The 27,500-nt window shown below is 47.2% G+C and overlaps 1 protein-coding gene across 1 annotated transcript in view; it reads left to right on the top strand.

Annotated features, from left to right (window-relative positions):
• Positions 1-4,183: 4,183 nt before the first annotated feature.
• The window catches only part of LPGAT1 (lysophosphatidylglycerol acyltransferase 1), a 159,829-nt gene continuing 136,512 nt past the window's right edge, over positions 4,184-27,500 (top strand). Inside the window, exons 1-2 of the mRNA XM_068232934.1 lie at positions 4,184-4,470; positions 24,502-24,766. Coding sequence (XP_068089035.1) covers positions 24,529-24,766 — 238 coding nt within the window. The 5' untranslated portion in view covers positions 4,184-4,470; positions 24,502-24,528. The remainder of the gene's footprint in view (positions 4,471-24,501; positions 24,767-27,500) is intronic.

Genomic DNA, 27,500 nt, shown 5'->3' with positions numbered 1-27,500 from the left:
AATTGCTCAGTGTTTGCGTTTAGCGACTTCTAGTGTGAATGGGGCCTTACAGTGTGTTATTCCCTGCGATTCCTGGGTTTTTGTTATTTTGCATTCGCGTTTTCCCGCACACAATTTTCTGCGTTCGTTTGTGATTTTTTTGGGGGGGATGTGGCGGAAAACATTGTAATTGCGAACATGTGCGTGTCGCAGAAAAAGCAGAAAGCTATACGATTTAAAAACCGCAGGTCAAAATGCAAACGACATGCGATTCTCATTCCCGAGCAGGTCATTGACTATCATGTCAAGTGCAGTATTGCTGAGCATGACAGAAAATTACATTTTGGGACTCTAGCACGTTGACAATTATACTGCGGGTGGTAATGAGAACATTTGGGGCACACTGGTAGAGCCACTGGAGAGACAGGGGACTCTGGGAAAGACATTTGGGGACTCTGGCACATTGTCAATTATACTGGGGGTGGCAAAGTGCACATTTGGAGACGAAGGCACAGTGACAATGCAACTGAAGGGACTGGAGACACTGCGAATGACTCTGGCACAGTGGCAATGCCTCTGGAGGGATAGGAGACAATGAGAATGAAATTTGGGGACTCTAGCACATTGACAGTTATACTGGGGTGGCAAAGAGGACATTTGGGGACTCTCCACAGTGACAATGCCTGTGGAGGGATAGAAGACACTGAGAATGACATTTGGGGACTCTGCACATTGACAATGCCTCTGGAGGGGTAGGGGGCACTGAGAATGACATTTGGGGACTCTGACACAGTGATGATGCCTCTGGAGGGGTAGGGGACACTGAGAATGACATTTGGGGACTCTGACACAGTGACGATGCCTCTGGAGGGGTAGGGGACACTGAGAATGACATTTGGGGACTCCGGCACAGTGACGATTTCTCTGGAGGGGTAGGGGACACTAAGAATGACATTTGGGGACTCTGGCACAGTGACAATGCCTCTGGAGGGGTAGGGGACACTGAGAATGACATTTAGAGACTCTGGCATAGTGACGATGCCTCTGGAGGGGACTCTGACACAGTGGCGATGCCTCTGGAGGGTTAGGGGACACTGAGAATGACTTTTGGGGACTCTGGCACAGTGGCGATGCCTCTGGAGGGGTAGGGGACACTGAGAATGACATTTGGGGACTCTGGCACAGTGGCGATGCCTCTGGAGGGGTAGGGAACACTGAGAATGACATTTGAGAACTCTGGCACAGTGACAATGCCTCGGGGGGGGGGGGGGGGGGGACACTGAGAATGACATTTGGGGACTCTGGCACAGTGGAGGGGACACTGAGAATGATATTTTGGGACTAGCACAGACAGTTATACAGTGGTCGGCAATGATAATGTCATTTGGGGAGTCTGGCACAGCGACAATGCAACTGAAGGGACTGGGGAAACTGGGAATGACATTTGGGGACTCTGTTACAGTGACAAAGCCTCTGGAGGGGTAGGGGACACTGAGAATGACATTTGGGGACTCTGGCACAGTGACGATTTCTCTGGAGGGGTAGGGGACACTAAGAATGACATTTGGGGACTCTGGCACAGTGACAATGCCTCTGGAGGGGTAGGGGACACTGAGAATGACATTTAGGGACTCTGGCATAGTGACAATGCCTCTGGAGGGGACTCTGACACAGTGGCGATGCCTCCGGAGGGTTAGGGGACACTGAGAATGACATTTGGGGACTCTGGCACAGTGGCGATGCCTCTGGAGGGGTAGGGGACACTGAGAATGACATTTGGGGACTCTGGCACGGTGGCAATGCTTCTGGGGGGGGGAGGGGACACTGAGAATGATATTTTGGGACTAGCACAGACAGTTATACAGTGGTCGGCAATGATAATGTCATTTGGGGAGTCTGGCACAGCGACAATGCAACTGAAGGGACTGGGGAAACTGGGAATGACATTTGGGGACTCTGTCACAGTGACAAAGCCTCTGGAGGGGTAGGGGACACTGAGAATGACATTTGGGGATTCTGGCACAGTGACGATTTCTCTGTAGGGGTAGGGGACACTAAGAATGACATTTGGGGACTCTGGCACAGTGACAATGCCTCTGGAGGGGTAGGGGACACTGAGAATGACATTTAGGGACTCTGGCATAGTGACAATGCCTCTGGAGGGGACTCTGACACAGTGGCGATGCCTTCAGAGGGTTAGGGGACACTGAGAATGACATTTGGGGACTCTGGCACAGTGGCGATGCCTCTGGAGGGGTAGGGGACACTGAGAATGACATTTGGGGACTCTGGCACAGCGGCGATGCCTCTGGAGGGGTAGGGGACACTGAGAATGACATCTGGGGACTCTGGCACAGTGGCGATGCCTCTGGAGGGGTAGGGAACACTGAGAATGACATTTGAGAACTCTGGCACAGTGACAATGCCTCAGGGGGGGGGGGGGGGTAGGGGACACTGAGAATGACATTTGGGGACTCTGGCACAGTGACAATGCTTCTGGGGGGGGGGGAGGGGACACTGAGAATGACATTTTGGGACTAGCACAGACAGTTATACAGTGGTCGGCAATGATAATGTCATTTGGGGACTCTGGCACAGCGACAATGCAACTGAAGGGACTGGGGAAACTGGGAATGACATTTGGGACTCTGTCACAGTGACAATTCCTCTGGAGGGGTAGGGGACACTGAGAATGACATTTGGGGACTCTGGCACAGCGGCGATGCCTCTGGAGGAGTAGGGAACACTGAGAATGACATTTGGGGACTCTGGCACAGTGACACTGCCTCTGGAGGGGTAGGGGACACTGAGAATGACATTTGGGGACTCTGGCACAGTGACAATGCCTCTGGGGGGAGAGGACACTGAGAATGACATTTTGGGACTAGCACAGACAGTTATACAGTGGTCGGCAAGGATAATGTCATTTGGGAGTCTGGCACAGCGACAATGCAACTGAAGGGACTGGGGAAACTGGGAATGACATTTGGGGACTCTGTCACAGTGACAATGCCTTTGGAGGGGTAGGGGACACTGAGAATGACATTTGGGGACTCTGGCACAATGATGATGCCTCTGGAGGGGTAGGGAACACTGAGAATGACATTCGGGGACTCTGGCACAGTGGCGATGCCTCTGGAAGGGTAGGGGACACTGAGAATGACATTTGGGGACTCTGGCACAGTGACGATTCCTCTGGAGGGGTAGGGGACACTGAGAATGATATTTGAGGACTCTGGCACAGTGACAATGTCTCTGGAGGGGTAGGGGACACTGAGAATGACATTTGGGGACTCTAGCACAGTGACAATGCCTCTGGAGGGGTAGGGGACACTGAGAATGACATTTGGGGACATTGACACAGTGACAATGCCTCTGGAGGGGTAAGGGACACTGAGAATGAATTTCGGGGACTCTGGCATGGTGACAATGCCTCTGGATGGATAGAAGACACTGAGAATGACATTTGGGGACATTGACACAGTGGACAATGCCTCTGGAGGGGTAGGGGACACTGAGAATGACATTTGGGGATTCTGACACAGTGATGATGCCTCTGGATGGATAGAAGACACTGAGAATGACATTTGGGGACATTGACACAGTGACAATGCCTCTGGAGGGGTAGGGGACACTGAGAATGACATTTGGGGACTCTGACACAGTGACAATGCCTCTGGAGGGATAGAAGACACTGAGAATGACATTTGGGGACATTGACATAGTGACAATGCCTCTGGAGGGGTAGGGGACACTGAGAATGACATTTGGGGACCCTGACACAGTGGCAATGCCTCTGGAGGGGTAGGGGACACTGAGAATGACATTTGGGGACCCTGACACAGTGGCAATGCCTCTGGATGGGTAGGGGACACTGAGAATGACATTCGAGGACTCTGGCACAGACAGTTACACTGGTGGTGGCAATGAGAACATTTGGTGACAATTCCACTGGGAATGACACGTGAGGCCGCCAGCACACACAGCAATGACACTTGAAGGGGGACGCGGGACTCTGGAGATTGCAGCCAGCTGTAGCGGGAGTCAGTGAGGAACACTCCCCTCAGGGTGCCCCCGCCCCCCTCCGCACAGTCCCGTCACCACGCCCCCGCCTCCCTCCGCTCAGTCCCGTCACCGCGCCCCGCCCCCCTCCACACAGTCCCGTCACCGCGCCCCGCCCCCCTCCACACAGTCCCGGCTCCACCGCCAGCGGACCGCAAGAAGCGTGACCGGCGGCCAATCAATGCCGCCCGTTCTGCCCGAGCCGCTACCACGGCCCCGCCCCCTCACACTCTGACGCCGTGGGCGGGGTCTGCGGAGAGGCGGCGATTGGCCGATCCCCCGGCCGCGTCCCCCAATAGGCGAGCGGGTCCATGCTAGTGCGAATCGGGCTGGAGGGGGATCGCAGTGCGCGCTGCTGGGAGGAGGGGGAGGGCTCTCCCAGCGCCAGCTCCTCCATCGCCCGCACACCCGCATCCGGGGGCCCCGCAGGTGAGTCATGCTCAGGCTGGGGGGAGCCGCCGTCCGGGATGGGGAGAGGATGGGGGGGCGGCGATCAGGAGAGATCCCGGCCGTTACACGCAGCGGGCAGTGCGCATGCGCAGAGCTGCCATCTATCCATCAGTCCTTCTGTCCATCCACACTGCCTGCAGCCGGGAGCCCTCCTGTTCACGTGTGTCATATGTGTCATGTGTGTGTGCAGGAGGCAGTGTCACCCCTGTGCCAGCTGCATGTCATGTGCCCACAGCTAGCAGTGCAGGGTGTCCCCTCTGATTGTCCTCTGTGTGTGTATCTGTCTATATTACATACACACACATAGTACATGTGACACTCCTCTAATCAGCCATTATGTGTATATCACTGCATGTCCTAACTGTATACATAATAATCCATTTATGAGTGTTTGCACACCACCTATTGCCAAATATTCCATTAGTAGTCAGTACTAGATTTTTACGTATAACAGAAGCTCTCTATACCCACCATCCTCTTTCTTTCCACCTCTCTTTCTCTGGGGGCCCCCATCCATTCATTGCTTTCTCTTTCCATCCCCTCTCTGTCTTCCTCTCCCAACACCTTTGAGTCCTTCCTCTTTTATTCTCCATTTCCCCTTTCTGCTTTTTTCTCTCTCTCTCTCTCTCTCTCTCTCTCTCTCTCTCTCTCTCTCTCTCTCTCTCTCTCTCTCTCTCTCTCTCTCTCTCTCTCATCCTTCATTCTCTCTCTCTCTCTCTCATCCTTCATTCTCTCTCTCTCTCTCTCATCCTTCATTCTCTCTCTCTCTCTCTCATCCTTCATTCTCTCTCTCTCTCTCTCATCCTTCATTCTCTCTCTCTCTCTCTCTCTCTCTCATCCTTCATTCTCTCTCTCTCTCTCTCTCTCTCTCATCCTTCATTCTCTCTCTCTCTCTCTCTCTCTCTCTCTCTCTCTCATCCTTCATTCTCTCTCTCTCTCTCTCTAATCCTTCCCTCTCTCTCTCTAATCCTTCCTTTTCTCTCTCTCTCTCTCTAGTCCTCTCTCTCTCTCTCTCTCTCTCTCTTTCTCTCTCTCTCTCTCTCTCTTTCTCTCTCTCTCTCTCTCTCTCTCTCTCTCTCTCTCTCTCTCTCTCTCTCTAGTCCTCTCTCTCTCTAGTCCTCTCTCTCTCTAGTCCTCTCTCTTTCTATTCACTTGCCATAGCATGGAGATATGCAGACATGAAAGGGAACAAGTCATGGGGTGGGTTGAGAGATGGGGAGGTAGAGGTATAATAGGTTACTATCCTCTTTTATTTTCAGGTTTACAGTTCATTTATGCCTCTCAATCTGGGGCATGCTGTGACATAGTGTTCAGCAGTTGTCACTGTGGGTTCCTCCTCTCAGCCTGTGGCATGCTGTGACATAGTGTTCAGCAGTTGTCACTGTGGGTTCCTCCTCTCAGCCTTTGGTATGCTGTGACATAGTGTGCAGCAGTTGTCACTGTGGATACTTCCTCTGTGGCATGCAGTGACAGTGTGCAGCAGTTGTCACTGTGGGTTCCCCCTGTCAGCCTGTGACATAGTGGGCAGTGATTGTCTCTCTGAGGGTAGGAACACACTAGGCAGAATCGCATATCGATTTCCCACTATGTGCTATGGAAAACGCATATGCGATTCTGTCTAGTGTGTTCCCACCATCAGGCCCTATTTACACTTAATCAGTTGCTCTCAGTTATAACTGAAAGGACAACTGATTTTCAAAGTAATGCCCATGTTTCCCAATGACTCAGTTCACACCATACGCGTTTTGACTAAAAGATTTTTCATAATGCACTGCTATGGCGAGGAAAAAAATAACGCGTACCAACTGCTTAAGTGTAAATGGGGCCTTAGTCTGTGGCCAGCTGTGACATAGTGTGCAGCAGTTTTCACTGTGGGCTCCTCCTCTCAGTCTATGGTATGCTGTGACATGGGGCTTAATTCACAAAAGCGTAATAACTGCTATCACAGCAGTTATCACGTGATCTGCCGCGCGCGGTGGTTTGCACGCATAAAGCATTACTCAAACGTTAATTTATCATGCTGAGTAATGCTTTACGCGCGCAGACCGCTGCGCGTGGCAGATCGCGTGATAACTGCTGTGATAGCAGTTATCATGCTTGTATGAACCAAGCCCGTCGTGTGCAGCAGTTTTCACTGTGGATTGTTTCTCAGTCTGTAGCATGCTTTTCTCCCCATAGTCTGTAGGGTGTTTTCTTATCCTCTGAGTGAAAGTCTGGTATAATGTCCAGCAATTTCTTAAAGGGAACCTTAACTGAACGGGGGGGGGGGGGGGGGGGGGTAAAGAGTTTCACTTTCCTGGGGCTATTACCAGCCCCCTGCAGCAGTACTGTGCCCACGGAGCCGCTCTGGAATCCTCCGGTCCCCCGCTGTCACTTAGTTTCGTTTTTGACGACTCACCAGTCGCCTCCCCCCCCCCACCCCCCCCCCCCCACCCCCCCCCGTTCAGTTAAAGTTCCCTTTAAAGAAGTTGTCCCTGGTTGCAGTATATTTGGGGCAGTGCAGCAGGAAGTGGCTTTCATCCTCAAGGGACACATCTCTGTGTCTCCCAGACTCTATTTCGAGGTTGTGAGCACTCAATCTGTAGACACTCAGGATTTGCCTGTCTTGAGAGTTTTGGAGCTTTTCCAGGTATGGGGCCATTTTATGTTTTCTCTGTAGGGACTGGTATATGGTTAGCTTTTGTGTATAGTCCTCAGTGCTCTTGGCTGTAGTGTGCTTTATCTGGGCTCTTGATAGGACCTGTGGATCGGGGGTTGGAGGGAGCAGAGAGTTGACCACTTCTTTTAGGGCACACAGCTTTTCTTGGCCTTCAGTTGTGCAACATGGCTTTGTAGTGGGGTGAGTCAAGATTGCTGTGTAGGTGGGTCCAGTAGGCACTTTCTTCTGTATTGGAATCTACTCAGCTTGGCAGGCAATATTTGAGGTACTGTACTCCGATGGACATGGAAGATGTGTGCAGGTGGAATATTTCTATCAGGCTAGACTCCTATTTTAATTGATCTGGGCAGCTGATGGGGCCCGTACTTCTGTAGAATAATACTGGGGTGATGACCCTGTCATAGACTTTCACCCTGACCTTTACCAGTGGTTCGAGATGGTACAGTTCTTGGTCCTTGCCTGATGGGATACAACGTTTGGCATGCTTTGGCTCCTCTCTCTCTCTCTCTCTCTCTGGAGATAAGGCAAGAGAAAACTTACCTCCACACAGTGAGACAGTTATCTTTCTTATCTCTTCCTTAAGTTACCTCCTCTGTAGTTATTTTACCTCCTCTGTAGTTATTTTCACATGCCAGTTAATTAACAACCTGTCTTTAACTCTGGAGTTATTTTTTTGCTATACACAGCTAGCACTTTGCTAGCTGCGTGTGCAATCCTATCGCCGTCACCCACCGATCCGTCGTGCCGGCAGCCGCCCCCCCCCCCGACCCGTGCGCTGCCTGGCCAATCAGTGGCAGGCAGTGCTGTGGGGTGGATCGGAGTCCCCTTTGACGTCGGTGAGCCCTCCAGGAGATCCCGTTCTTTGAACGGGATCTCCGATCGCCGGAGGCAATTGGAGGGGCTGGGGGATGCTGCTGAGCAGCGGCTATCATGTAGCGAGACCTTGTCTCGCTACATGAAAAAGAAGAAAAAAATTAAAAAACACGGCTTTGCTGCCCCCTGGCGGATTTTGATAAACCGCCAGGAGGGTTAAAGATAGGAGATAAGCTTAGTGAATTGAGGCCAATGTTTGAAAGGAAAGAAATATGGCAGCCTCCACATAACTCTTGCTACAGTTGTCCTTTAGGCTGTAGACACAGCAACGCTTTATGAGCGCTTTTAAAAAAACGCTCCCATTGACTTACATCACGGTAAAATGGCGCAACTGTGATTGTTAAATTTGCGATTGCAGCAATTTTACAGTGATCTTAATGCAAGTCAATAGGGAAGCGTGTTTTTTTTAATAGACGCTCAGATAGTGCTGAGGGTCAGAAAAGGACTTGGAAAGCGCTCCGTTTGTCTACAGCCCAAAAGGAAATAAATATGGCAACTTCCATATCCCTTTCACTTTAACAGTTAGGCGTCGGCTGTAATCTTTTGAAGCATATTGTCTCCTTTGGCCCTGTCCAGTCTGAGTGTTTCTGTACATGTTGCATCACTCTCCATGAGGGGTGATTTGTATGTATGAACTTTAATCAGTCTGCGTTTTTTATACAGGAAGATTCTGTCTATTTCCTCTTTGTGATGAGTTCTCAATACTCTCGTGTGTTTATAGCAGGGCTGTATGAGTTGTAATCCTACTCTCTGTATACATGTTCCCCGTGTCCCTTCTCCACAGCCCCTGCCTTATCTGCGTAATTACGCTTATAGTACGACGTCCTGTCTCTGAAGTCCGTAATCTATACAGGATTGTATTGTGTTTAATCCTTGCCTCTTTAAATGCCACCTCTGCTTAATCTACACATACCGGAACCGCGTGTCAAATCTAATCCTTCCAGATTTATATATGTCTCTTTTTAATCTACACAGCCCAGCATCGGCTCCTTCTGTTTAGGCCTCCCGCCGATCTGTTTTGTATCATCAGGCAATGATGGGCAGATTCGACCAAGAGACCAATCTCTCTCTGATCAGAGGGAGATCTGTCAGCTGTCCATACACCACAGGCAGACTCACGATCAATTCCGTACTGAAATCTCTTGGGATCCGTTGGAGTCTACAGCTGGCCATACACTGGCCCGAAGTTTGCGCCCGTTTCGACAGCAGATTCGATCACTGGGATCAAATCTGCTGCCAATCGTTCACGCTACACACCGAATTTCGATCCATTTCGTCCGATCGCGCCGTGCGGAAAATAACCGTCGATCGCCCGCGGGTAAAGAGCGCATCGCTAGCGGCGTTCGAGTACCCGATGACCGCCGCAATAGAGCCCGCATACATTACCTGCTCCGCCGGCACGACTCCAGTCCCCCGGTCACCGCTGCTCTGTCTGCGCTCTGGTCTCCAGGTCCGGCATGCCTCACTTCTTCTTCTAGCCCGGCAGGAAGTTTAAACAGTAGAGCGCCCTCTACTGTTTAAAGTTGCTGCAGGGCTAGAAGAAGTGAGGCATGCCGGACCTGGAGACCAGAGTGCAGACAGAGCAGCGGTGACTGGGGGACTGGAGTCGCGCCGGCGGAGCAGGGTAATGTATGCGGGCGGGGGGCACCACCACCACCACAACAGATTGTGATCGGTTTCAGGCTGAAATCGGTTCACAATCTGTTTGCTGTAAAGGTAGCCATACGATCCCTCTCTGATCAGATTCGATCAGAGAGGGATCTATCTGTTGGTCAAATCTGATGGGCAAATCGACCAGTGTATGGCTACCTTACCACATTTTCCGCCTCGCTGCTGTTCCCCTGGTTTTAGTTCTGTAATCTATTGGAAATCTGTTCCTAGTGTGTGGCACACAACAGATTTCCTGTCAGATTTGACCTGACAGGAATCTATCTGATGGTTTGAATCTGCTGCAAATCTATAGGTGTACGGCCACCTTTACCATGCCTGTAACTTTCAAGGCCCCGGGAGATGTGGCAGGACTTGACAGTAGGCATGTTGGGAGTTGTAGTTCCTCAGCTGCTGGACGATTGTGAAGTTAAAAGTTAATGGATAAGCATAAAGTTTTGCAGAGTTGTTGATGCCGTTGGCAGGTGTGTTCTGAGGGTCGTTTGATCGATGATAAACTCTTGTCAATAGGCCTCACTAATCTTTTATAGGCTACAACTCTCAGCAAAGTGAAATGGACACTGTTGACGTGAAACGGTTCTGTTCTGTACCCTGTTTCGGACGCTGCATTATCCAAACACAGAAGCTGCTTATCTTCTCAGCAGATGACCCCCCCCCCCCTTCAATCTTACATGTTTGCCCAAGGAAGTGCCTATAGAGCACACAGTGGTTCACTAATTAGGTAAATTAAAAAGGTTTGCCATATCCATGATGGAGTCGGCATTATGAGTCACAACGTTACTGCCTCCTCCTGACTTCATACTGCCCTCTGGTGTAGACTTTGCAAGTTACATGGTAACACCATTTTTATCAATTAATAATACGTGAATCAATAGAACAGCATTTACTGTATATACTCACATAGAAGCCTAATTTTTCAGCATAAACAATGTGCTGAAAAGTTACCGCCCTCGGCTTATATGTGAGTCAGTGGAGCAGGACAGATGGTGGGGGTTGGTTTTGTTATTGGCAGAGGAGCTTAAAGAGGAACTGTAACGACAAAACGGCCCCTGGGGGGGTACTCACCTTGGGTGGGGGAAGCCTCAGGATCCTAATGAGGCTTCCACCGCCGTCCTGCGTCCCTCGGGGGTCTCGCTGTAGCCCTCCGTACAGCCGTGACGCAATATTTACCTTCCTGGCTCCTGCGCAGGCGCTCTGATGGCTGTCGGCGCCGAAGTAGGCGGAAATACCCGATCGCCGTCGGGTCTGCTCTACTGCGCAGGCGCAAGTTTCCGGCGCCTGCGCAGTAGAGCGGACCCGACGGAGATCGGGTATTTCCGTCTATTTCCGTGCCGAAAGTCGCCACAGCGCCCCCGCTGGAGCCAGCAAAGGTAAATATTGAACTGACAGTCGGCACAGTCGCCGGCTGTTCGGAGGGCTGCGGCGAGACCCCCGTGGGACAGAGGGCGGCGTGGGAAGCCTCATTAGGATCCCAAGGCTTCCCCCACCCGAGGTGAGTACCCCCAGGGGATGTTTTTCATGTTACAGAGTCTCTTTAAGGATAGTGCACTAGTAATCCTGCTCTTACCGGCTGGCTCCCTGCTGTGTCTCTGCCCCCCCCCATCCCATCCCCTGCAACATGGTGTGCAGACTGTGCTGCTCAAGACTACCTGTTTCCCTGGCTTGTGGAGTGGAGCGTGCAAGCAATGTGTCAGCTGTGCAATGATCGGGGATTCTTCCTGTTTGGCAATCGCTGTGTCTCATATCTATGACACCATCTAGTGGCTTCATGAGATGCAGCTGTATCATCCTGGGGAACATCTGGCTACTGTTGAGGGGGCTATATTGGGGAGGGGGCTTATACGTGAGTCAATCTGGTTTTCCTGGTTTCTGGGGGATAAGTGAGTACCTTGGCTTATACACGGGTCAGCTTATATGTGAGTGTATACGGGTGCATACATTCACAACTAAAGACCATTACACTTTTGCTGTTTGTCATTTTGAAGGGCAAAATTTTTATGAAGGCTTTCAATGGTGACTGTTTGTATGATGGCCTCTACCAAGAATTAAGCATGTGTACAGCAGTCCTCAACGTTTTTGGCTAGCGATCAGCCCGGCTGAGAGAATTATTTTCTCCAATCACCAGCCTCTCCGTTGGACCCCCCCCCCCCCCCCCACCGAATAGTATTAGAACACGTTTCTAGTCTGAAGGCTAGCAATGCATCTGTACAGTGTTGGACCCTGCAGTGTCGCCCGTCCGAAGGATTGAGTCTTGTGTTTGTGTACGAGGCTAATTGTCCTCCAGCCATGATACAGAAGCCTCAGCTGTGGCTGATCGCCGCCATCTCTCCATGCAGCGTGTTCGTTTTGTTCTCCTCTTGCCGGGATGCTGGTCCTATCATCTGAAGCCGTCTGCATTTTGGAAATCTGAGTGGCTTTCATTTTTCCAGCATCGCCGGCCACTCTGGCTGAATCTTTCAGATAGATAAACCTCAAACCATCGGTTATCTTTTGCAAAAAGCTTATCATCATTGTGCCCATGCTTTATCCATGTTTTATTAGATTTTTTTTTTTTAATTGCATTTTTTTTTTAGCAGAAAAAGTACAACTTCTTTCCAACCAGACTTTTGCCCTTGTGACACAGTGGTATCATTATAATAGCAGGACAATAGCAGAAAATATAATGGCACATATTCAGGAACAGCAGCGTTTTGCATTTTGTCAGCCATTTACATTTGCACATACTCAAATTTCACCTTTCAGTGTCGCAAAAGTCTATTAGGTAATATGACATTATTAAGTAACTAGTCTTTTCAGCCAGTTAGATAACAGGCCCTGCAGTGGTGCGTGTGCATATTGCGTGTTCTATTCCTCTGCCAGCGAGCTGCACCCAATTCCCAATGCCCCCCCCCCCCCCCCCCCCCGCGCAGTTTAAGCTACACAAACACACGGATGTAGAAACCTGAAACTTCATTAAGTAGGATTATACTGTTATCAAAACTGAGAGGATGCTGACATTGCACTGCTTTGTAACCATGGTAACAGTATCCTGTTTGGAATGCTGGCTCCTCATATACTCTGTAACCATGGTAACAGTGTGCTGTTTCGAAGGCATATTGCTCATATGGCCTAGCTGTTATTCAGGTTAAAGTTTCTGATGTCAGTTTGGCCTAAATCAAGCTAGGCCAGGGGTGGGCAAACTTTTTGCCACAATGGGTTCTTACATTTAAGAGAGAGGCTGAACCCTTGGGTATAGTTAGCAGATGTATAGGAAGCTACATGCTCCCTAATTATCTGGTAGCCCCCCAGTATAGGTAGCAGATGTACCCCCCAGTATAGAAATCCAAATGTGTCCCCAGTATAGGTGGCGCATGTGCCTGCCCCCAGTATTGGGGCACCATTCTTAGGTCAACCCCCCCCCCCCCCTCACACCCTTTTAATGGAAGCCAGCGTTGGGTAGTCTCCAAATTAGGTAGAAAATGACCCCCCCCCCCCCCCCCCCAGTATAGGTAACTAGGTGTGCCCCCATTATAAGTAGCTAGGTGTAGCCCCCTCCCCAGATTAGGTAGCACTCAGCAGATGTGCCTCACCCTCCCTATGCAGAGTTGTGAGCAAACCGTCCCTCAGCTTCCTCCCATGAGCTCTCCCTTTAGCCAGCCAAACTAGTACCCTCTCAATGGCTACAGCCGCGTGTCTTGTCATGTGACTTACTGGCACATGCTGGCAGCAAGTCACATGAGAGGGCTCCACTGTAGCCATGGAGATTGGATGTGGGGCGTGTGGCTGATGTGAGCTTGGCAGTGGAGACTGAGAAGCGGTGAGTGATCTCATTTGTGCTCCACTCACAACTCTGCATAGTGGGAAGGGGGGGGGGGGGGGGAGGGAGAGACGCCTCTTCCACAGCAGCCGTCTGTCTTATTGTTAATCTGGCCGTGGGTTCAGCGGCAGGCCGGACATGGCCGGCGGGCCGTAGTTTACCCATTCCTGAGCTAGGCCTTACTCGTCACAGACAGCCTGAACTGGGATGATGTGGAGGTAATTCCTCCCACACTGATTCACCTTACCACCACTCCCTAAAAACATCCCAAGATCATATTTGTATGAAATCCAGTATTTATACAGCATATCCGTATACATATACTCTCTCTTCCCCCTGCCAACTGACTCTTCTCTTTTTCTATTTTTTGCTACACTCTACGGACCTATCACAGACACGCCAGATACAGACGTGGACAAATGTGATGGTACCCCTACCTGAAACAGAAGACCCCCACTGTAAAAACTTGGCACCTATCAACGTTTGCTCTGTATTTAACAAACAGGCTTTGCTTTAGCGATTTGATATTTCATATAACGCCACAAATGAAAATGGTGTGGATTAAAAACGATGGGTTGAAGGGCTTTATTCTCCCGCATGTTTCACTTCTCTCTATAGATGTTCGATCAGCTTCAAATCAGAGCTTATACAGGGAGTGCAGAATTATTAGGCAAATGAGTATTTTGACCACATCTTCCTCTTTATGCATGTTGTCTTACTCCAAGCTGTATAGGCTCGAAAGCCTACTACCAATTAAGCATATTAGGTGATGTGCATCTCTGTGAGAAGGGGTGTGGTCTAATGACATCAACACCCTATATCAGGTGTGCATAATTATTAGGCAACTTCCTTTCCTTTGGCAAAATGGGTCAAAAGAAGGACTTGACAGGCTCAGAAAAGTCAAAAATAGTGAGATATCTTGCAGAGGGGTGCAGCAATCTTAAAATTGCAAAGCTTCTGAAGCGTGATCATCGAACAATCAAGCGTTTCATTCAAAATAGTCAACAGGGTCGCAAGAAGCGTGTGGAAAAACCAAGGCGCAAAATAACTGCCCATGAACTGAGAAAAGTCAAGCGTGCAGCTGCCAAGATGCCACTTGCCACCAGTTTGGCCATATTTCAGAGCTGTAACATCACTGGAGTGCCCAAAAGCACAAGGTGTGCAATATTTAGAGACATGGCCAAGGTAAGAAAGGCTGAAAGACGACCACCACTGAACAAGACACACAAGCTGAAACATCAAGACTGGGCCAAGAAATATCTCAAGACTGATTTTTCTAAGGTTTTATGGACTAATGAATTGATTGAGTCTTGATGGGCCAGATGGATGGGCCCATGGCTGGATTGGTAAAGGGCAGAGAGCTCCAGTCCGACTCAGACGGCAGCAAGGTGGAGGTGGAGTACTGGTTTGGGCTGGTATCATCAAAGATGAGCTTGTGGGGCCTTTTCGGGTTGAGGATTGAGTCAAGCTCAACTCCCAGTCCTACTGCCAGTTTCTGGAAGACACCTTCTTCAAGCAGTGGTACAGGAAGAAGTCTGTATCCTTCAAGAAAAACATGATTTTCATGCAGGACAATGCTCCATCACACGCGTCCAAGTACTCCACAGCGTAGCTGGCAAGAAAGGGTATAAAAGAAGAAAAACTAATGACATGGCCTCCTTGTTCACCTGATCTGTACCCCATTGAGAACCTGTGGTCCATCATAAAATGTGAGATTTACAAGGAGGGAAAACAGTACACCTCTCTGAACAGTGTCTGGGAGGCCGTGGTTGCTGCTGCACGCAATGTTGATGGTGAACAGATCAAAACACTGACAGAATCCATGGATGGCAGGCTTTTGAGTGTCCTTGCAAAGAAAGGTGGCTATATTGGTCACTGATTTGTTTTTGGTTTGTTTTTGAATGTCAGAAATGTATTTGTGAATGTTGAGATGTTATATTGGTTTCACTGGTAAAAATAAATAATTGAAATGGGTATATATTTGTTTTTTTAAGTTGCCTAATAATTATGCACAGTAATAGTCACCTGCACACACAGATATCCCCCTAAAATAGCTAAAACTAAAAACTACTTTCAAAAATATTCAGCTTTGATATTAATGAGTTTTTTGGGTTCATTGAGAACATAATTGTTGTTCAATAATAAAATTAAGAGGAGTTAAACAGTAGAAGATCAACAAATGATTGATGTTCGCTGTGCAATTCGTTCATGTTACTTGATCCTCCGTGAGCCTGCAGGTCAGTATCTCCAGTGCTGGCAGGCATGGGGGGAAAAAAAACAAACAAAACTCCAGCACAAATGCCCCGTATCTATCAACCCACCCACATGTGATAGGCTAAAAGATTATATTTGTTTTAAATGCACAGAGGGAGGTACCGCTTGCATGGTATCAGCTGGTTATCTCCCATAACGCCAGGAAATTGTCATAGCCATGTCCAATGCACCATACAATTTTCTGGCAGATATACCTGCCAGATCGATTATTTCCAATATGTCCAATCTGAATTTTGATCCTCTTTCTTTTTTTCCAATTGATTTTCGTTCAGTTCTATGAAAATCGATGAAAAAAAAACCTATTGCAAAATCAAAAAAATCGATCGAAATTCAGATCGGACGTGTTGGAAATAATGGATCTGCCAGAATATTGTATGGTGTGTACCTAGCATAAAACGTCACACACTAGGTGAACTATAATGCTGAGAATACACAATGAGATTTTTCAGTCGATTTACTGTCTGATCTTATTTTCGAACGGAAAATTTCCTATCTATTATCAATTTACATTAACTTCTATGAGAAATCGATCAGAAAAACAATCGTAATTAACCCCTTGCTGACTGGCCCACGCCAATTGGCGTGAGCAGTGCGGCAGCCCCAGGACCGCTCCACGCCCGTTGGCGTGAACAGCCGTCTATGGGGCTAGCAGGCTGTGCGCGCATCTCCTGCTTGGGGGGCGGAGCTCCGCTCTGCCTTCAGTCTCCGAGCAGCGACCGGGTAGTACAGCGCTGTGATCAACAGCGCTGTCCTGGGGACAGCCGTGTGACACGGCTGTCCCTCTGGGTGACACAGAAGCGATCGGTGATAGGCTGAAGCCCATCACAGCCGATCGCAGTGATTGGCTGACTGGGGGGTGGAGGGAGGGAAAACATTTAAAGAAATGTTTTTTTTTTTTTTTAATTTAAAAAATAAAATATTTACATAAAAAAAAAACAAAAAAAAACAAACATATGGGTAGCGATCAGACCCCACCAACAGAGAGCTCTGTTGGTGGGGGGAATCTCTTGTGTGCTGAGTTGTACAGCCCTGCAGCTTTGCCTTAAAGCTCCAGTGGCCCAATTAAGTAAAAATGGCCTGGTCACTAGGGGGGTTTAACTCCGCAGTCCTCAAGTGGTTAACATCGGACATGTCGGAAATTATCTATCGAACCATCTATCTGCTGAAAGAGCGTATGGTGTATTCCCAATCCCAGCATAACACAAAAGGTAAATATTTCTCATGGGAAAGGAGGTATCGGCTACTCATTGGAATGAAGTCCAATCCTGGGTTACACTTTCACTTTAAAGTTACCCAGAGATGACGGATATTAAAGGATACCCGAGGTGACATGTGACATGATGAGATAGACATGTGTATGTACAGTGCCTAGCACACAAATAACTATGCTGTGTTCCTTTTTTTCTTTCTCTGCCCGAAAGAGTTAAATATAAGGTATGCAATTGGCTGACTCAGTCCTGATTCAGACAGGAAGTGACTTCAGTGTGACCCTCACTGATAAGAAATTCCCCTTTTTATCTCTTTCTTGCTCTCAGAAGCCATTTTCTGCTAGGAAAGTGTTTTATAGTTGGAATTTCTTATCAGTGAGGGTCACACTGTAGTCACTTCCTGTCTGAATCAGGACTGAGTCAGCCACTTGCATACCTTATATTTAACTCTTTCAGGCAGAGAAAGAAAAAAGGAACACAGCATAGTTATTTGTGTGCTAGGCACTGTACATACACATGTCTATCTCATTATGTCACATTTCAGTTGGGGTATCCTTTAAAGATTTTTTTTTTTTATTTTTTTTTTTTTTTACTTACCCCGAGCTTCTTCCAGCCCCGTAAGCACGGATGTGTCCCTCGCCATCCTCGTTAAGCCGCAATCAGCGCCCGGAATTCGGCTGAGTTTGGCCCAGTCTGGCTCAGTGACTTCAGCAGGGGGCCTCCTGCGCATGCACTGACCTCCTGCGCAAGCACAGAAGACCCCAGCTGACATCACTAAGATAGACTGGGCCCAACTGAACCAAATTCCGGGCGCTGATCGTGTTTTAACGGAGGCACGCAGGAGGACGGTCGAGGGTCGCATCAGTACTTATGGGGCTGGAGGAAGCGCAGGGTAAGTAAAAAATCGTTAATATCTGATGTCTCTGTGTCACTCTAAAGCAGTGGTCCTCAAACTAATCCCACGGGCCGAATGCGGCCCCCTGAGGCTTTTTCACTGGCCCCCCCAAACACAAAATGTATTTTATAGATGTGGCCCACTGCACCTTTTTTAAATATCGGCGACCCACATATAGAATAGCAGTGCTGGCACCACCCATCCGCATACTGCAGAAGCCAGCGAGCAGTCATTTGCTGGCTTCCAATCAGGTTCATTAGGTGACACTGCTGTCCAATTGGATGGCAGATTGTCACCTGGGTATGCTTCACTGTCTGGTGCACAAAGACGTTCTTCAGGCGCCGCATGACTGAATGGCGGCTGCTGCTGGGAGGTCTCCTCCGGGCATGATTGGGGGAATCAATTGAATCCTGAAGCACTGTATCTTTTTTTTTTTTTTTTTTTTTTTTTGGATACGAAGCAATTAAAAACCAAACAAACGATGATGCAAAACGAACCCAACACAAGAGGGCTTCAGTGAAGCAAGTTTGATGGCGTTGGGTACAGTACAACATCAATTGTACGCTGAGTTTGGAAAAAAGGGAAAAAAAATTTCCACGGTATAACCGTCAAAAACAAATACCACGGTATTACGGTATACGGTATTATACAATTATTTGGACCCAGCCTGTGTAGCCAGTAGTAGGTAGCCGCAGCATAGGTAGCCAGGGATAGGTGTAGCCAGTAGTAGGTAGCCAGGGATAGGTGTAGCCAGTAGTAGGTGGCCGCAGCCTAGGTAGCCAGGGATAGGTGTAGCCAGTAGTAGGTGGCCGCAGCCTAGGTAGCCAGGGATAGGTGTAGCCAGTAGTAGGTGGCCGCAGCATAGGTAGCCAGCAGTAGGTAGCCAGGGATAGGTGTAGCCAGTAGTAGGTAGCCAGGGATAGGTGTCGCCAGCAGTAGGTGGCCACAGCATATGTAGCCAGGGATAGGTGTAGCCAGCAGTAGGTGGCCGCAGCATAGGTAGCCAGCAGTAGGTAGCCAGGGATAGGTGTCGCCAGTAGTAAGTGGCCGCAGCATAGGTAGCCAGCAGTAGGTGGCCACAGCATAGGTAGCCAGGGATGGGTGTAGCCAGCAGTAGGTGGCCACAGCATAGGTAGCCAGGGATAGGTATAGCCAGCAGTAGGTGGCCGCAGCATAGGTAGCCAGCAGTAGGTAGCCAGGGATAGGTGTCGCCAGTAGTAAGTGGCCGCAGCAGAGGTAGCCAGGGATCGGCGTCGCCAGTAGTAAGTGGTCGCAGCATAGGTAGCCAGGGATAGGTGTAGCCAGTAGTAGGTGCACGCAGGATAGGTAGCCAGCAGTAGGTACCCCCCCCCCTCCCCAAATAAAACCCGGTAAAATGATTGTGCATGGTATGGTTACCATGCACAATCAAACCGCGGTATATCGTTATACCGTTGTACTGCGGTAAGCCTATAACTGAGCCTACTCCATGTTTCACAGTTGATGTAGTGTTGTTTTTTTTTTTTTTCCTTAAATATTTCATTTTTTGCCTTCTGTGTGGACGTAAAGCTAGACATTCAATAAAAGTCCAGTTTTGTCTGATCTGTTCAGGGAACTCTCTTCCAAAACCAGTATGGCTTGTATAATCTGAACATTTGTATAGCACTTTTCTCCTGTCGGACTCAAAGCGCTATACAGTGATGTGAAAAACTATTTGCCCCCTTCCTGATTTCTTATTCTTTTGCATGTTTGTCACACTTCAATGTTTCTGCTCATCAAAAACCATTAACTATTAGTCAAAGATAACATAATTGAACACAAGATGCAGTTTTAAATGATGGTTTTTATTATTTAGTGAGAAAAAAACTTCCAAACCTACATGGCCCTGTGTGAAAAAGTGATTGCCCCCCTTGTTAAAAATAACTTAACTGTGGTTTATCACACCGGAGTTCAATTTCTGTAGTCACCCCCAGGCCTGATTACTGCCACACCTGTTTCAATCAAGAAATCACTTAGGCCCCGTTCACACTGCAGTTTCCAGCCGCGTTTTGGAAACGCGTGCAGGAGGCAGACACGCACGACATCAGACTGATGTTCACACTGCATGCGTTCCGGACCTGTGCGGTCCGGGAACGCATGCTGCACGCATTTTTTGTAAAAAGGCGTGGCTGTCCCATTCACTTTTCAGTGATGGGATCAGCCACGCAACGCACACAAACGCGGATGGCGTGCGTTCGCATGCGTTGCGTTCCGCACGCATGGCCATCTGCGTTTGTGATGTGAACGGGGCCTATAATATGAGCTATCTGACACAGAGAATTAGACCAAAAGCACCTCAAAAGCTAGACATCATGCCAAGATCCAAAGAAATTCAGGAACAAATGAGAACAAAAGTAATTGAGATCTATCAGTCTGGTAAAGGCTATAAAGCCATTTCTAAAGCTTTGGGACTCCAGCGAACCACAGTGAGAGCCATTATCCACAAATGGCAAAAACATGGAACAGTGATGAACCTTCCCAGGAGTGGCCGGCTGACCAAAATTACCCCAAGAGGGCAGAGAAAACTCATCCGAGAGGCCACAAAAGACCCCAGGACAACATCTAAAAAATTGCAGGCCTCACTTGCCTCAATTAAGGTCAGTGTTCACGACTCCACCATAAGAAAGAGACTGGGTAAAAACGGTCTGCATGGCAGATATCCAAGGAGCAAACCACTTTTAAGCAAAAAGAACATTAAGGCTCGTCTCAATTTTCCAAAAAAAACATCTCAATGATTGCCAAGACTTTTGGGAAAATACCTTGTGGACTGACGAGACAAAAGTTGAACTTTTTGGAAGGTGCGTGACCCGTTACATCTGGCGTAGAAGTAACACAGCATTTCAGCAAAAGAACATCATACCAACAGTAAAATATGGTGGCGGTAGTGTGATGGTCTGGGGTTGTTTTGCTGCCTCAGGACCTGGAAGGCATGCTGTGATAGATGGAACCATGAATTCTACTGTTTACCAAAAAATCCTGAAGGAGAATGTCCGGCCATCTGTTCGTCAACTCAAGCTGAAGTGATCTTGGGTGCTGCAGCAGAACAATGACCCAAAACACACCATCAAATCCACCTCTAAATGGCTGAAGAAAAACAAAATGAAGACTTTGGAGTGGCCTAGTCAAAGACCTGACCTGAATCCTATTGAGATGTTGTGGCATGACATTAAAAAGGCGGTTCATGCTAGAAAACCCTCAAAGCTGAATTACAACAATTCTGCAAAGATGAGTGGGCCAAAATTCCTCCAGAGCGCTGTAATAGACTCGTTGCAAGTTATCGCAAACGCTTGATTGCAGTTATTGCTGCTAAGGGTGGCCCAACCAGTTATTAGGTTCAGGGGGCAATTTCTTTTTCACACAGGGCCAGGTAGGTTTGGCTTTTTTTTTCTCACTAAATAATAAAAAACATCATTTAAAACTGCATTTTGTGTTAAATTTTTGACTACTATTTAATTTTTGACTAATAGTTAATGGTTTTTGATGAGCAGAAACATTTAAGTGTGACAAACATGCAAAAGAATAAGCAATCAGGAAGTGGGTAAATAGTTTTTGACGTCACTGTAAGTATTATAGCTAATTTGATTTTTTTAATGCTTCCTTCTCTTAAAGTCACCATGGTGTGTTCAGACACTGTTGGACTTTGACCTTGGAGCTCAGCCTGTAGGTCTTTGGATGTTGTTCTTGGCTGTTTGTCCACCATTCTCGCGATCCTGCTGCCCATTCCGGGGTCAGGTTTCCTCTTGTCGCCGCTTCCAGGGAATTTGGATGCAGTCCCATGGACTTAAACGTCTTAATATAATTGGCAACAATTGTAATGGAAAGCTCGAGCTGCTTGGAGATGGTCTTCTAGTCTTTGCCCTTAACCTGCGCCTGTAGAATTGTCTGTCTAGTCTTTGGAGACTTGCATGATTCTAATTTAGGCCCAGTGCACACCAAAACCCCTAGCAGATCCTGAAAACGCTAGAGGTTTTTGGAGCAGATTTCAGAGCGATTCCAGGCATGTGTAGAGACGTTTTCTAAACATGCCTAGCGTTTTTGGGAGTGTTTTTGTGTAGCAGATTACAAATATTGTTACAGTAAAAGCTGTTACTGAACAGCTTCTGTAACAAAACCGCTCTGATCTAGCGTTTTTCCACAGCGGTTTGCGTTTTTCCTATGCTTTACATTGAGGATGAAACGCTTGTGAAAACTGCAGACGTGCAGCAGGAGGCACTTTTGCGGTTTGGAAAAAACCTCAAACCGCTGGCGTGCACCATCCCATTGAAATACATTAGCCAAGCGGTTTCACTGGCGGTTGCGGCTGGCGGATCGCTGCTAAAACCACTCAGTGTGCACTGGGGCTTTCTCCAGCTCCCTCCGGCCTAAACGATCCCTCGCCGCTGTCCACCTCAGCCTGCATCTTCCCCAAATTGCCCCGGAAAGGCTTCTGGTCTGAGGCATACTGCGCACGCCCAGTTCAGCCTGCCCCCGTGGCCAGGGGCCACGGGAGGGCAACAAGGGAGTGTGTGCAGCCGGACTGCGCCTGCACCAACTGGCCCCAACTGGACTGAAAAATCACGGCTATTTCAAGGTCGCGTACGTAAAAAATTCCATCAATTTTTCTTTGAATTTTTTTTTTTTCACGATTTTAATGAAAGTGAATGGGAGCAATTTAAAAAAACCGCTAATCAATAGCAAAACGCTCAGAAAATCTAACCTAATACAGGAGCTGCAGAAGGTTTTTACTGGGGGGTAACGGATGTACATCTAGGTATAGACCTGGGTAATGCCATCTGGGATACACTGGTACGGTAGGGGGTGGTGTTATAAGTAGTGGGGGGCCTGTCGGCCAAGCAGCAGCTATTAGGCCTTGTTCGCATTGTAAATCGCCTGTTCGCATTATAAATCGCAAGTGCTGAGCGATTTGAGTGATTTTGAAAGCGCTTTTCTAAACGCTTTCAGGCCTATTTCCTTTTCTAAGCAGTTTTGTGTAGTAATGTATTTGTTTTTCATTTCCTGACGTCAGACAGGAAGTGAACTCTTTGCCCTGGAAATGGATAACTACAATATATTTATTTATTCCTTAAAAGCGCTCGGAAAATCACTTTTCAAAGCACTTTTTCAAGCGCTTGGCGATTTTTTTTTTTTTTTTTTTTTTTTTTTTTTTTTTTTTTTCCTCCATATCTTTTCTATTGATTTGCAAACGCTCAGAAAATGCAGGACCCGCGTTAGCGATTGGATAGAAGGCTCATCGCCCATGTGAGAACACACACGTAGAGCAACATTGCACAAGCTTTTTAAAGCAATTTTTTTTAAAACAATTTTTTTTAACAAAAAGCAAAAACCATTCTTAGTGGGAACAAGCCATTAAACAGGGTAAGAGGGCTCGTTCACACTAGGGGCGTTTTTGACAATTTTTATTTATTTTTCAAAATCGCCCTGAAAGCATTTGTGCCATGATTTCCTATGAGAAAGTTCACATCTGAGCGGTTCGTTTGCGATCCGCTCAGATAAGTGGTGCTTGGGCCATTTTTGAGACGATTCCACCTCAATGGAAGGTATAGGAAAACGCAAAGCGCTCACAAAATGGCTTTGTGCAGCGATTGCGTTCAAGTTTTTAAGAATAAATACATTATATTTTCCGGATCAAAGAGTTCACTTCCCGACTTACGCCAGGAAATAGAAAAAAAAATGCAATCGCTCTGCAAAAGCGTAAGGAATGATCCGCGGAAATTTAAAAAAAAAAAAGTTCCACTTACCTGGGGCTTCCTCTAGCCCGGGCCAGCCGTCCTGTGCCCCCGCCGCAGCTCCTGCATCTCCTGCTCCTCTGCGCAGGCGCAGAGCTACTGCGCAGTAGCGTCCACATGACGTTGGCAGGACCACGTGACCCGCGCCGTGGAGCGCAGAAGAGGCCAACCCGGAAGCCGACCTGGCAAGGTCGACTCCGCCAGCGAAGAGGACCGGGAGACGCAGGGGCACAGGACGGCTGCCCCGAGCTAGAGGAAGCCCCAGGTAAGTGGAACTTTTTTTTTTTTTTTTTTTTTTTTTTTTTTTTTTATTTCCGCGGATCATTCCTTTAAGAAAACCGCCCAATGCAGAGAAATAATAAAAAAAAAAGCTTCAAAAACTGGCCAACGCGGACGGAACGCAATGTGAACAAGCCTAAAAGAGTTTATTAGCGTGTCTAAATTGTCGCTAAAATGGGGCCTCGTGATGAAATGGATAATCTCGGTGCCCTAGGATCGGAGGAGCGCTGGCAAATTGTGTCTAATCTGATTTTAGTATCGAAAAGCAGACCGTGGACAAGGGATTATGCTGGGAATACACGGGTCGGTTTTGAGCTGATTAGATGGTTAAATCATTTCCGACATGTCCAATCACTGTTCAATCGTTTTGCCGCTTGATTTGTCATTGAAGTGAATTGAAAAAAAGATAAGAATGAGCGGAAGATAAGAGAATCTAGTGGGAATCGAGCGGCAAAACGATCGGGCGCAGAATCGAGCGCCAGAAACTACCAGTGTATTCCCAGCATTAGTCTTCTCAGTGGAGTATGCTGCAATGCCTTTAGTACACATGGAGTACTCTCCTAATACTCATGCTGAGTAGTTCTTGTTTATAACTTTCCTTTCTCCTCTTGCAGGCATTGCGGCAGCACTGCGAGGGCAAGATGGCCGTCACCTTGGATACCGTGTGGAAGATGGGATTTCTTATTTTGAAAATGGTCCTCCGGTTCTTGTTCATGGTCATCAATAACATGTTTGCTATTCCGTCCTATGTACTCTATTTAATAGTCCTGCAGCCGGTCAGGCTCATAGACAGTAAACTGTTCTGGTATATTGAAGGGGTTATGTTTAAATGGCTCCTGGCTATGGTGGCGTCGTGGGGCTGGACAGCCGGCTACACAGGTAAGACCTCCTCTGTTACTTTGTTACACAAGTCTGCGCAGGTTGTACGATTTTTATGGTTTAATACAGCAAACGCACTGTGACTTGTGTAGAGCAACTCGGGCTAGTTGGTGATGAAAGAATCATTTGTAGTAAAAACTGAATCTAACACGGTTCAGAGAATTGTACTGCTAAACTAAAATGTGGATATCAACTTTTCCTGTAAATGTCCATTTTTTTTCATTGTTGGTCCCGCCCCTTCCATTTTTTCAGTGTTGGTCCCGCCCCTTCCATTTTTCCAGTGTTGGTCCCGCCCCTTCCATTTTTCCAGTGTTGGTCCCGCCCCTTCCTTTTCCTAAACCTAACACATCCTATAGCACAATTTTAAAAAGCATGCTTGTCTCAAACTACTGATCATTGGCCAATGAGGGGTGGATAATTCCAGCTTGCATGCAGATGGTTTGCAGTTTGTGTGCAGTTAGGAAATTGTCCAGTCAAATTCAGATTTTTCTTAGAATGTAAGTTTCTGCTTTATTTTTTGCTTTTACATGCTTGTTTTCTGGTGAGATAAAGGGATTAATGAATATATTTTGGATGCATTACATGCTACTGTTACATTCTTTGAGACTTTTTTTTTTCCCCCTGTTTTGCTAAATTTAAGCTGTTACTTGATGCTTCATGCTAAAGGTACACTAGCTACTAGGGCTGATCAGTGAGATGCAAATAGTCCCGAGTTGATGCAGAATTATGCAAATGTTGTATACAAATGTACGCAGCTTGAAAAGTTGCCTAATGGTGTGTACACACTTGAAAGATAAATGAAAGATCTTTGTTTAACATACCTTGTTTAACAGACATTCATCTGCAGATCAGATCCACCAGGATGGATTTTTAGATCTGCAGATGATTGTCAGATCTGCAGATGAAGTCTGTTAAACAAGGTGTGTATGAGGATCTGCAGATATCATAGACTATGAATGCATTTTGCAGGAACTGATCTTTTGCAGGAACAGATCTGTTGCATGTGTACAGCATCTTTGTGTGCAGCATCTTGCAAAGAGTTTTATCTGATGGGGAGTTCAGCTCAATAGAATAGACTGTGTAGAGTATGGCTCTCATACTACATGGAAGGGTGTAAAATTGGTCTGATAGCTTTCATTTATCTTTCAAGTGTGTATGTAGCATTAGGCTACATACACACTTGAGATAAAAGTCTTTGGAAAAGGCAAGATCACAGACCAATTTTACCCCCTTCCATGTAGTATGAGAGCCATACTCTACACAGTCTATTCTATTGAGCTGAACTCCCCATCAGATAGAAATCTTTGTAAGATCCTGTACACAAAGATGCTGTACACATGCAACAGATCAGTATCTGCAAAAGATCTGTTCCTGCAAAAGATCCGTTCCTGCAAATTGCATTCATAGTCTCTGATATCTGCAGATCTCATACACACCTTGTTTAACAGATATTCCTCTGCAGATCAGATCCACCAGGATGGATATTCAGATCTGCAGATAATTGTCTGATCTGCAGATGAATGTCTGTTTATACAAGGTGTGTATGAGAATCTGCTGATATCATAGACTATCAATGCATTTTGCAGGAACAGATCTTTTGCAGAAACTGATCTGTTGCATGTGTACAGCATCTTTGTGTGCAGCATCTTGCAAAGATTTTTATCTGATGGGGAGTTCAGCTCCATAGAATAGACTGTGTAGGCATGGCTCTCATACTACATGAAGGGTGGTAAAATTGGTCTGTGATCTTTCATTAATCTTTCAACTGTGTATGTAGCATTAGTATCTACATTGTGTGCCAATCTCTGCTTTACTTGATAATTGTTTCTGCTTCATAAATACTCTCCCTCCCCTCCCTGATTGTGAATTCTCCCTCTGCACTCCATATCATTCCTGTGCAGAGGCTGTGCACATCACAGCAAAGGCTTGTGCGGTACTTACTGTTCTGCTGGAATTGTTAGTGATGCTTCTGGGTGACAGTTTTAGCAATGAATGTTGTACAGACGCACTGTGTGGGCTACGGCAGTAGCTTATTATGGTGTGTTCTACAGAGGAGAGAAGGGTGAACAAATGGTGGTTGTTTGTGTTGGTTGTGTTGATATTTGATGTGGGGGATTGCTAAATCGAGTTGTGGGACACCTGTACTAATACTAGATTTTAACAGCCGGAGATGCTCAATGGTTTTGGCTACGGAAATTCTACTGTGTGTGCATTGCTTAAAGGACACCCGAAGCGACAATAAACTAATGAAATAAACAATTGTATCTATCCTCCTTCTCCTAAAAATGACTTTTCAAGATATTCCACAGTTTTTTATTTTGTTTAAATCTACTTTTTAAGTTTTTAACTGTTTATTATTTTTGCTCAATGACACATTTTATTGAAGTATGCCAGAGCTAAAATCTATTAACTATTGATCCTTTTCTCTTTCCTGCTCTAAGAAGCCATTTTCTGCCAGGAAAATGTTTTATAGTTGAAATGTCTTATCAGTGAGGGTCACACTGTAGTCACTTCCTGTCTGAGTCAGCCACTTACAGTACATACCTGATATTTAACTCTTTCAGGAAGAGAAAGGGAAAAAAAGGAACGCAGCCTAGTGATTTATGTGCTAGGCACTGTACATAACCATGTCTACCTCATCATGTCACATGTAACCTTGGGTATCCTTTAAAGCAGAGTTCCCCAATCCTGTCCTCAAGGCCCACCAACAGTGCATGATTTGCAGGTAACAACA

Source organism: Hyperolius riggenbachi, chromosome 4, assembly GCF_040937935.1.
Source record: "Hyperolius riggenbachi isolate aHypRig1 chromosome 4, aHypRig1.pri, whole genome shotgun sequence".
NCBI classification, from domain to species: Eukaryota; Metazoa; Chordata; class Amphibia; order Anura; family Hyperoliidae; genus Hyperolius; species Hyperolius riggenbachi.
Note: the sequence above shows the minus strand (reverse complement) of the source record. Positions and strands in the feature narration are given on the sequence as shown.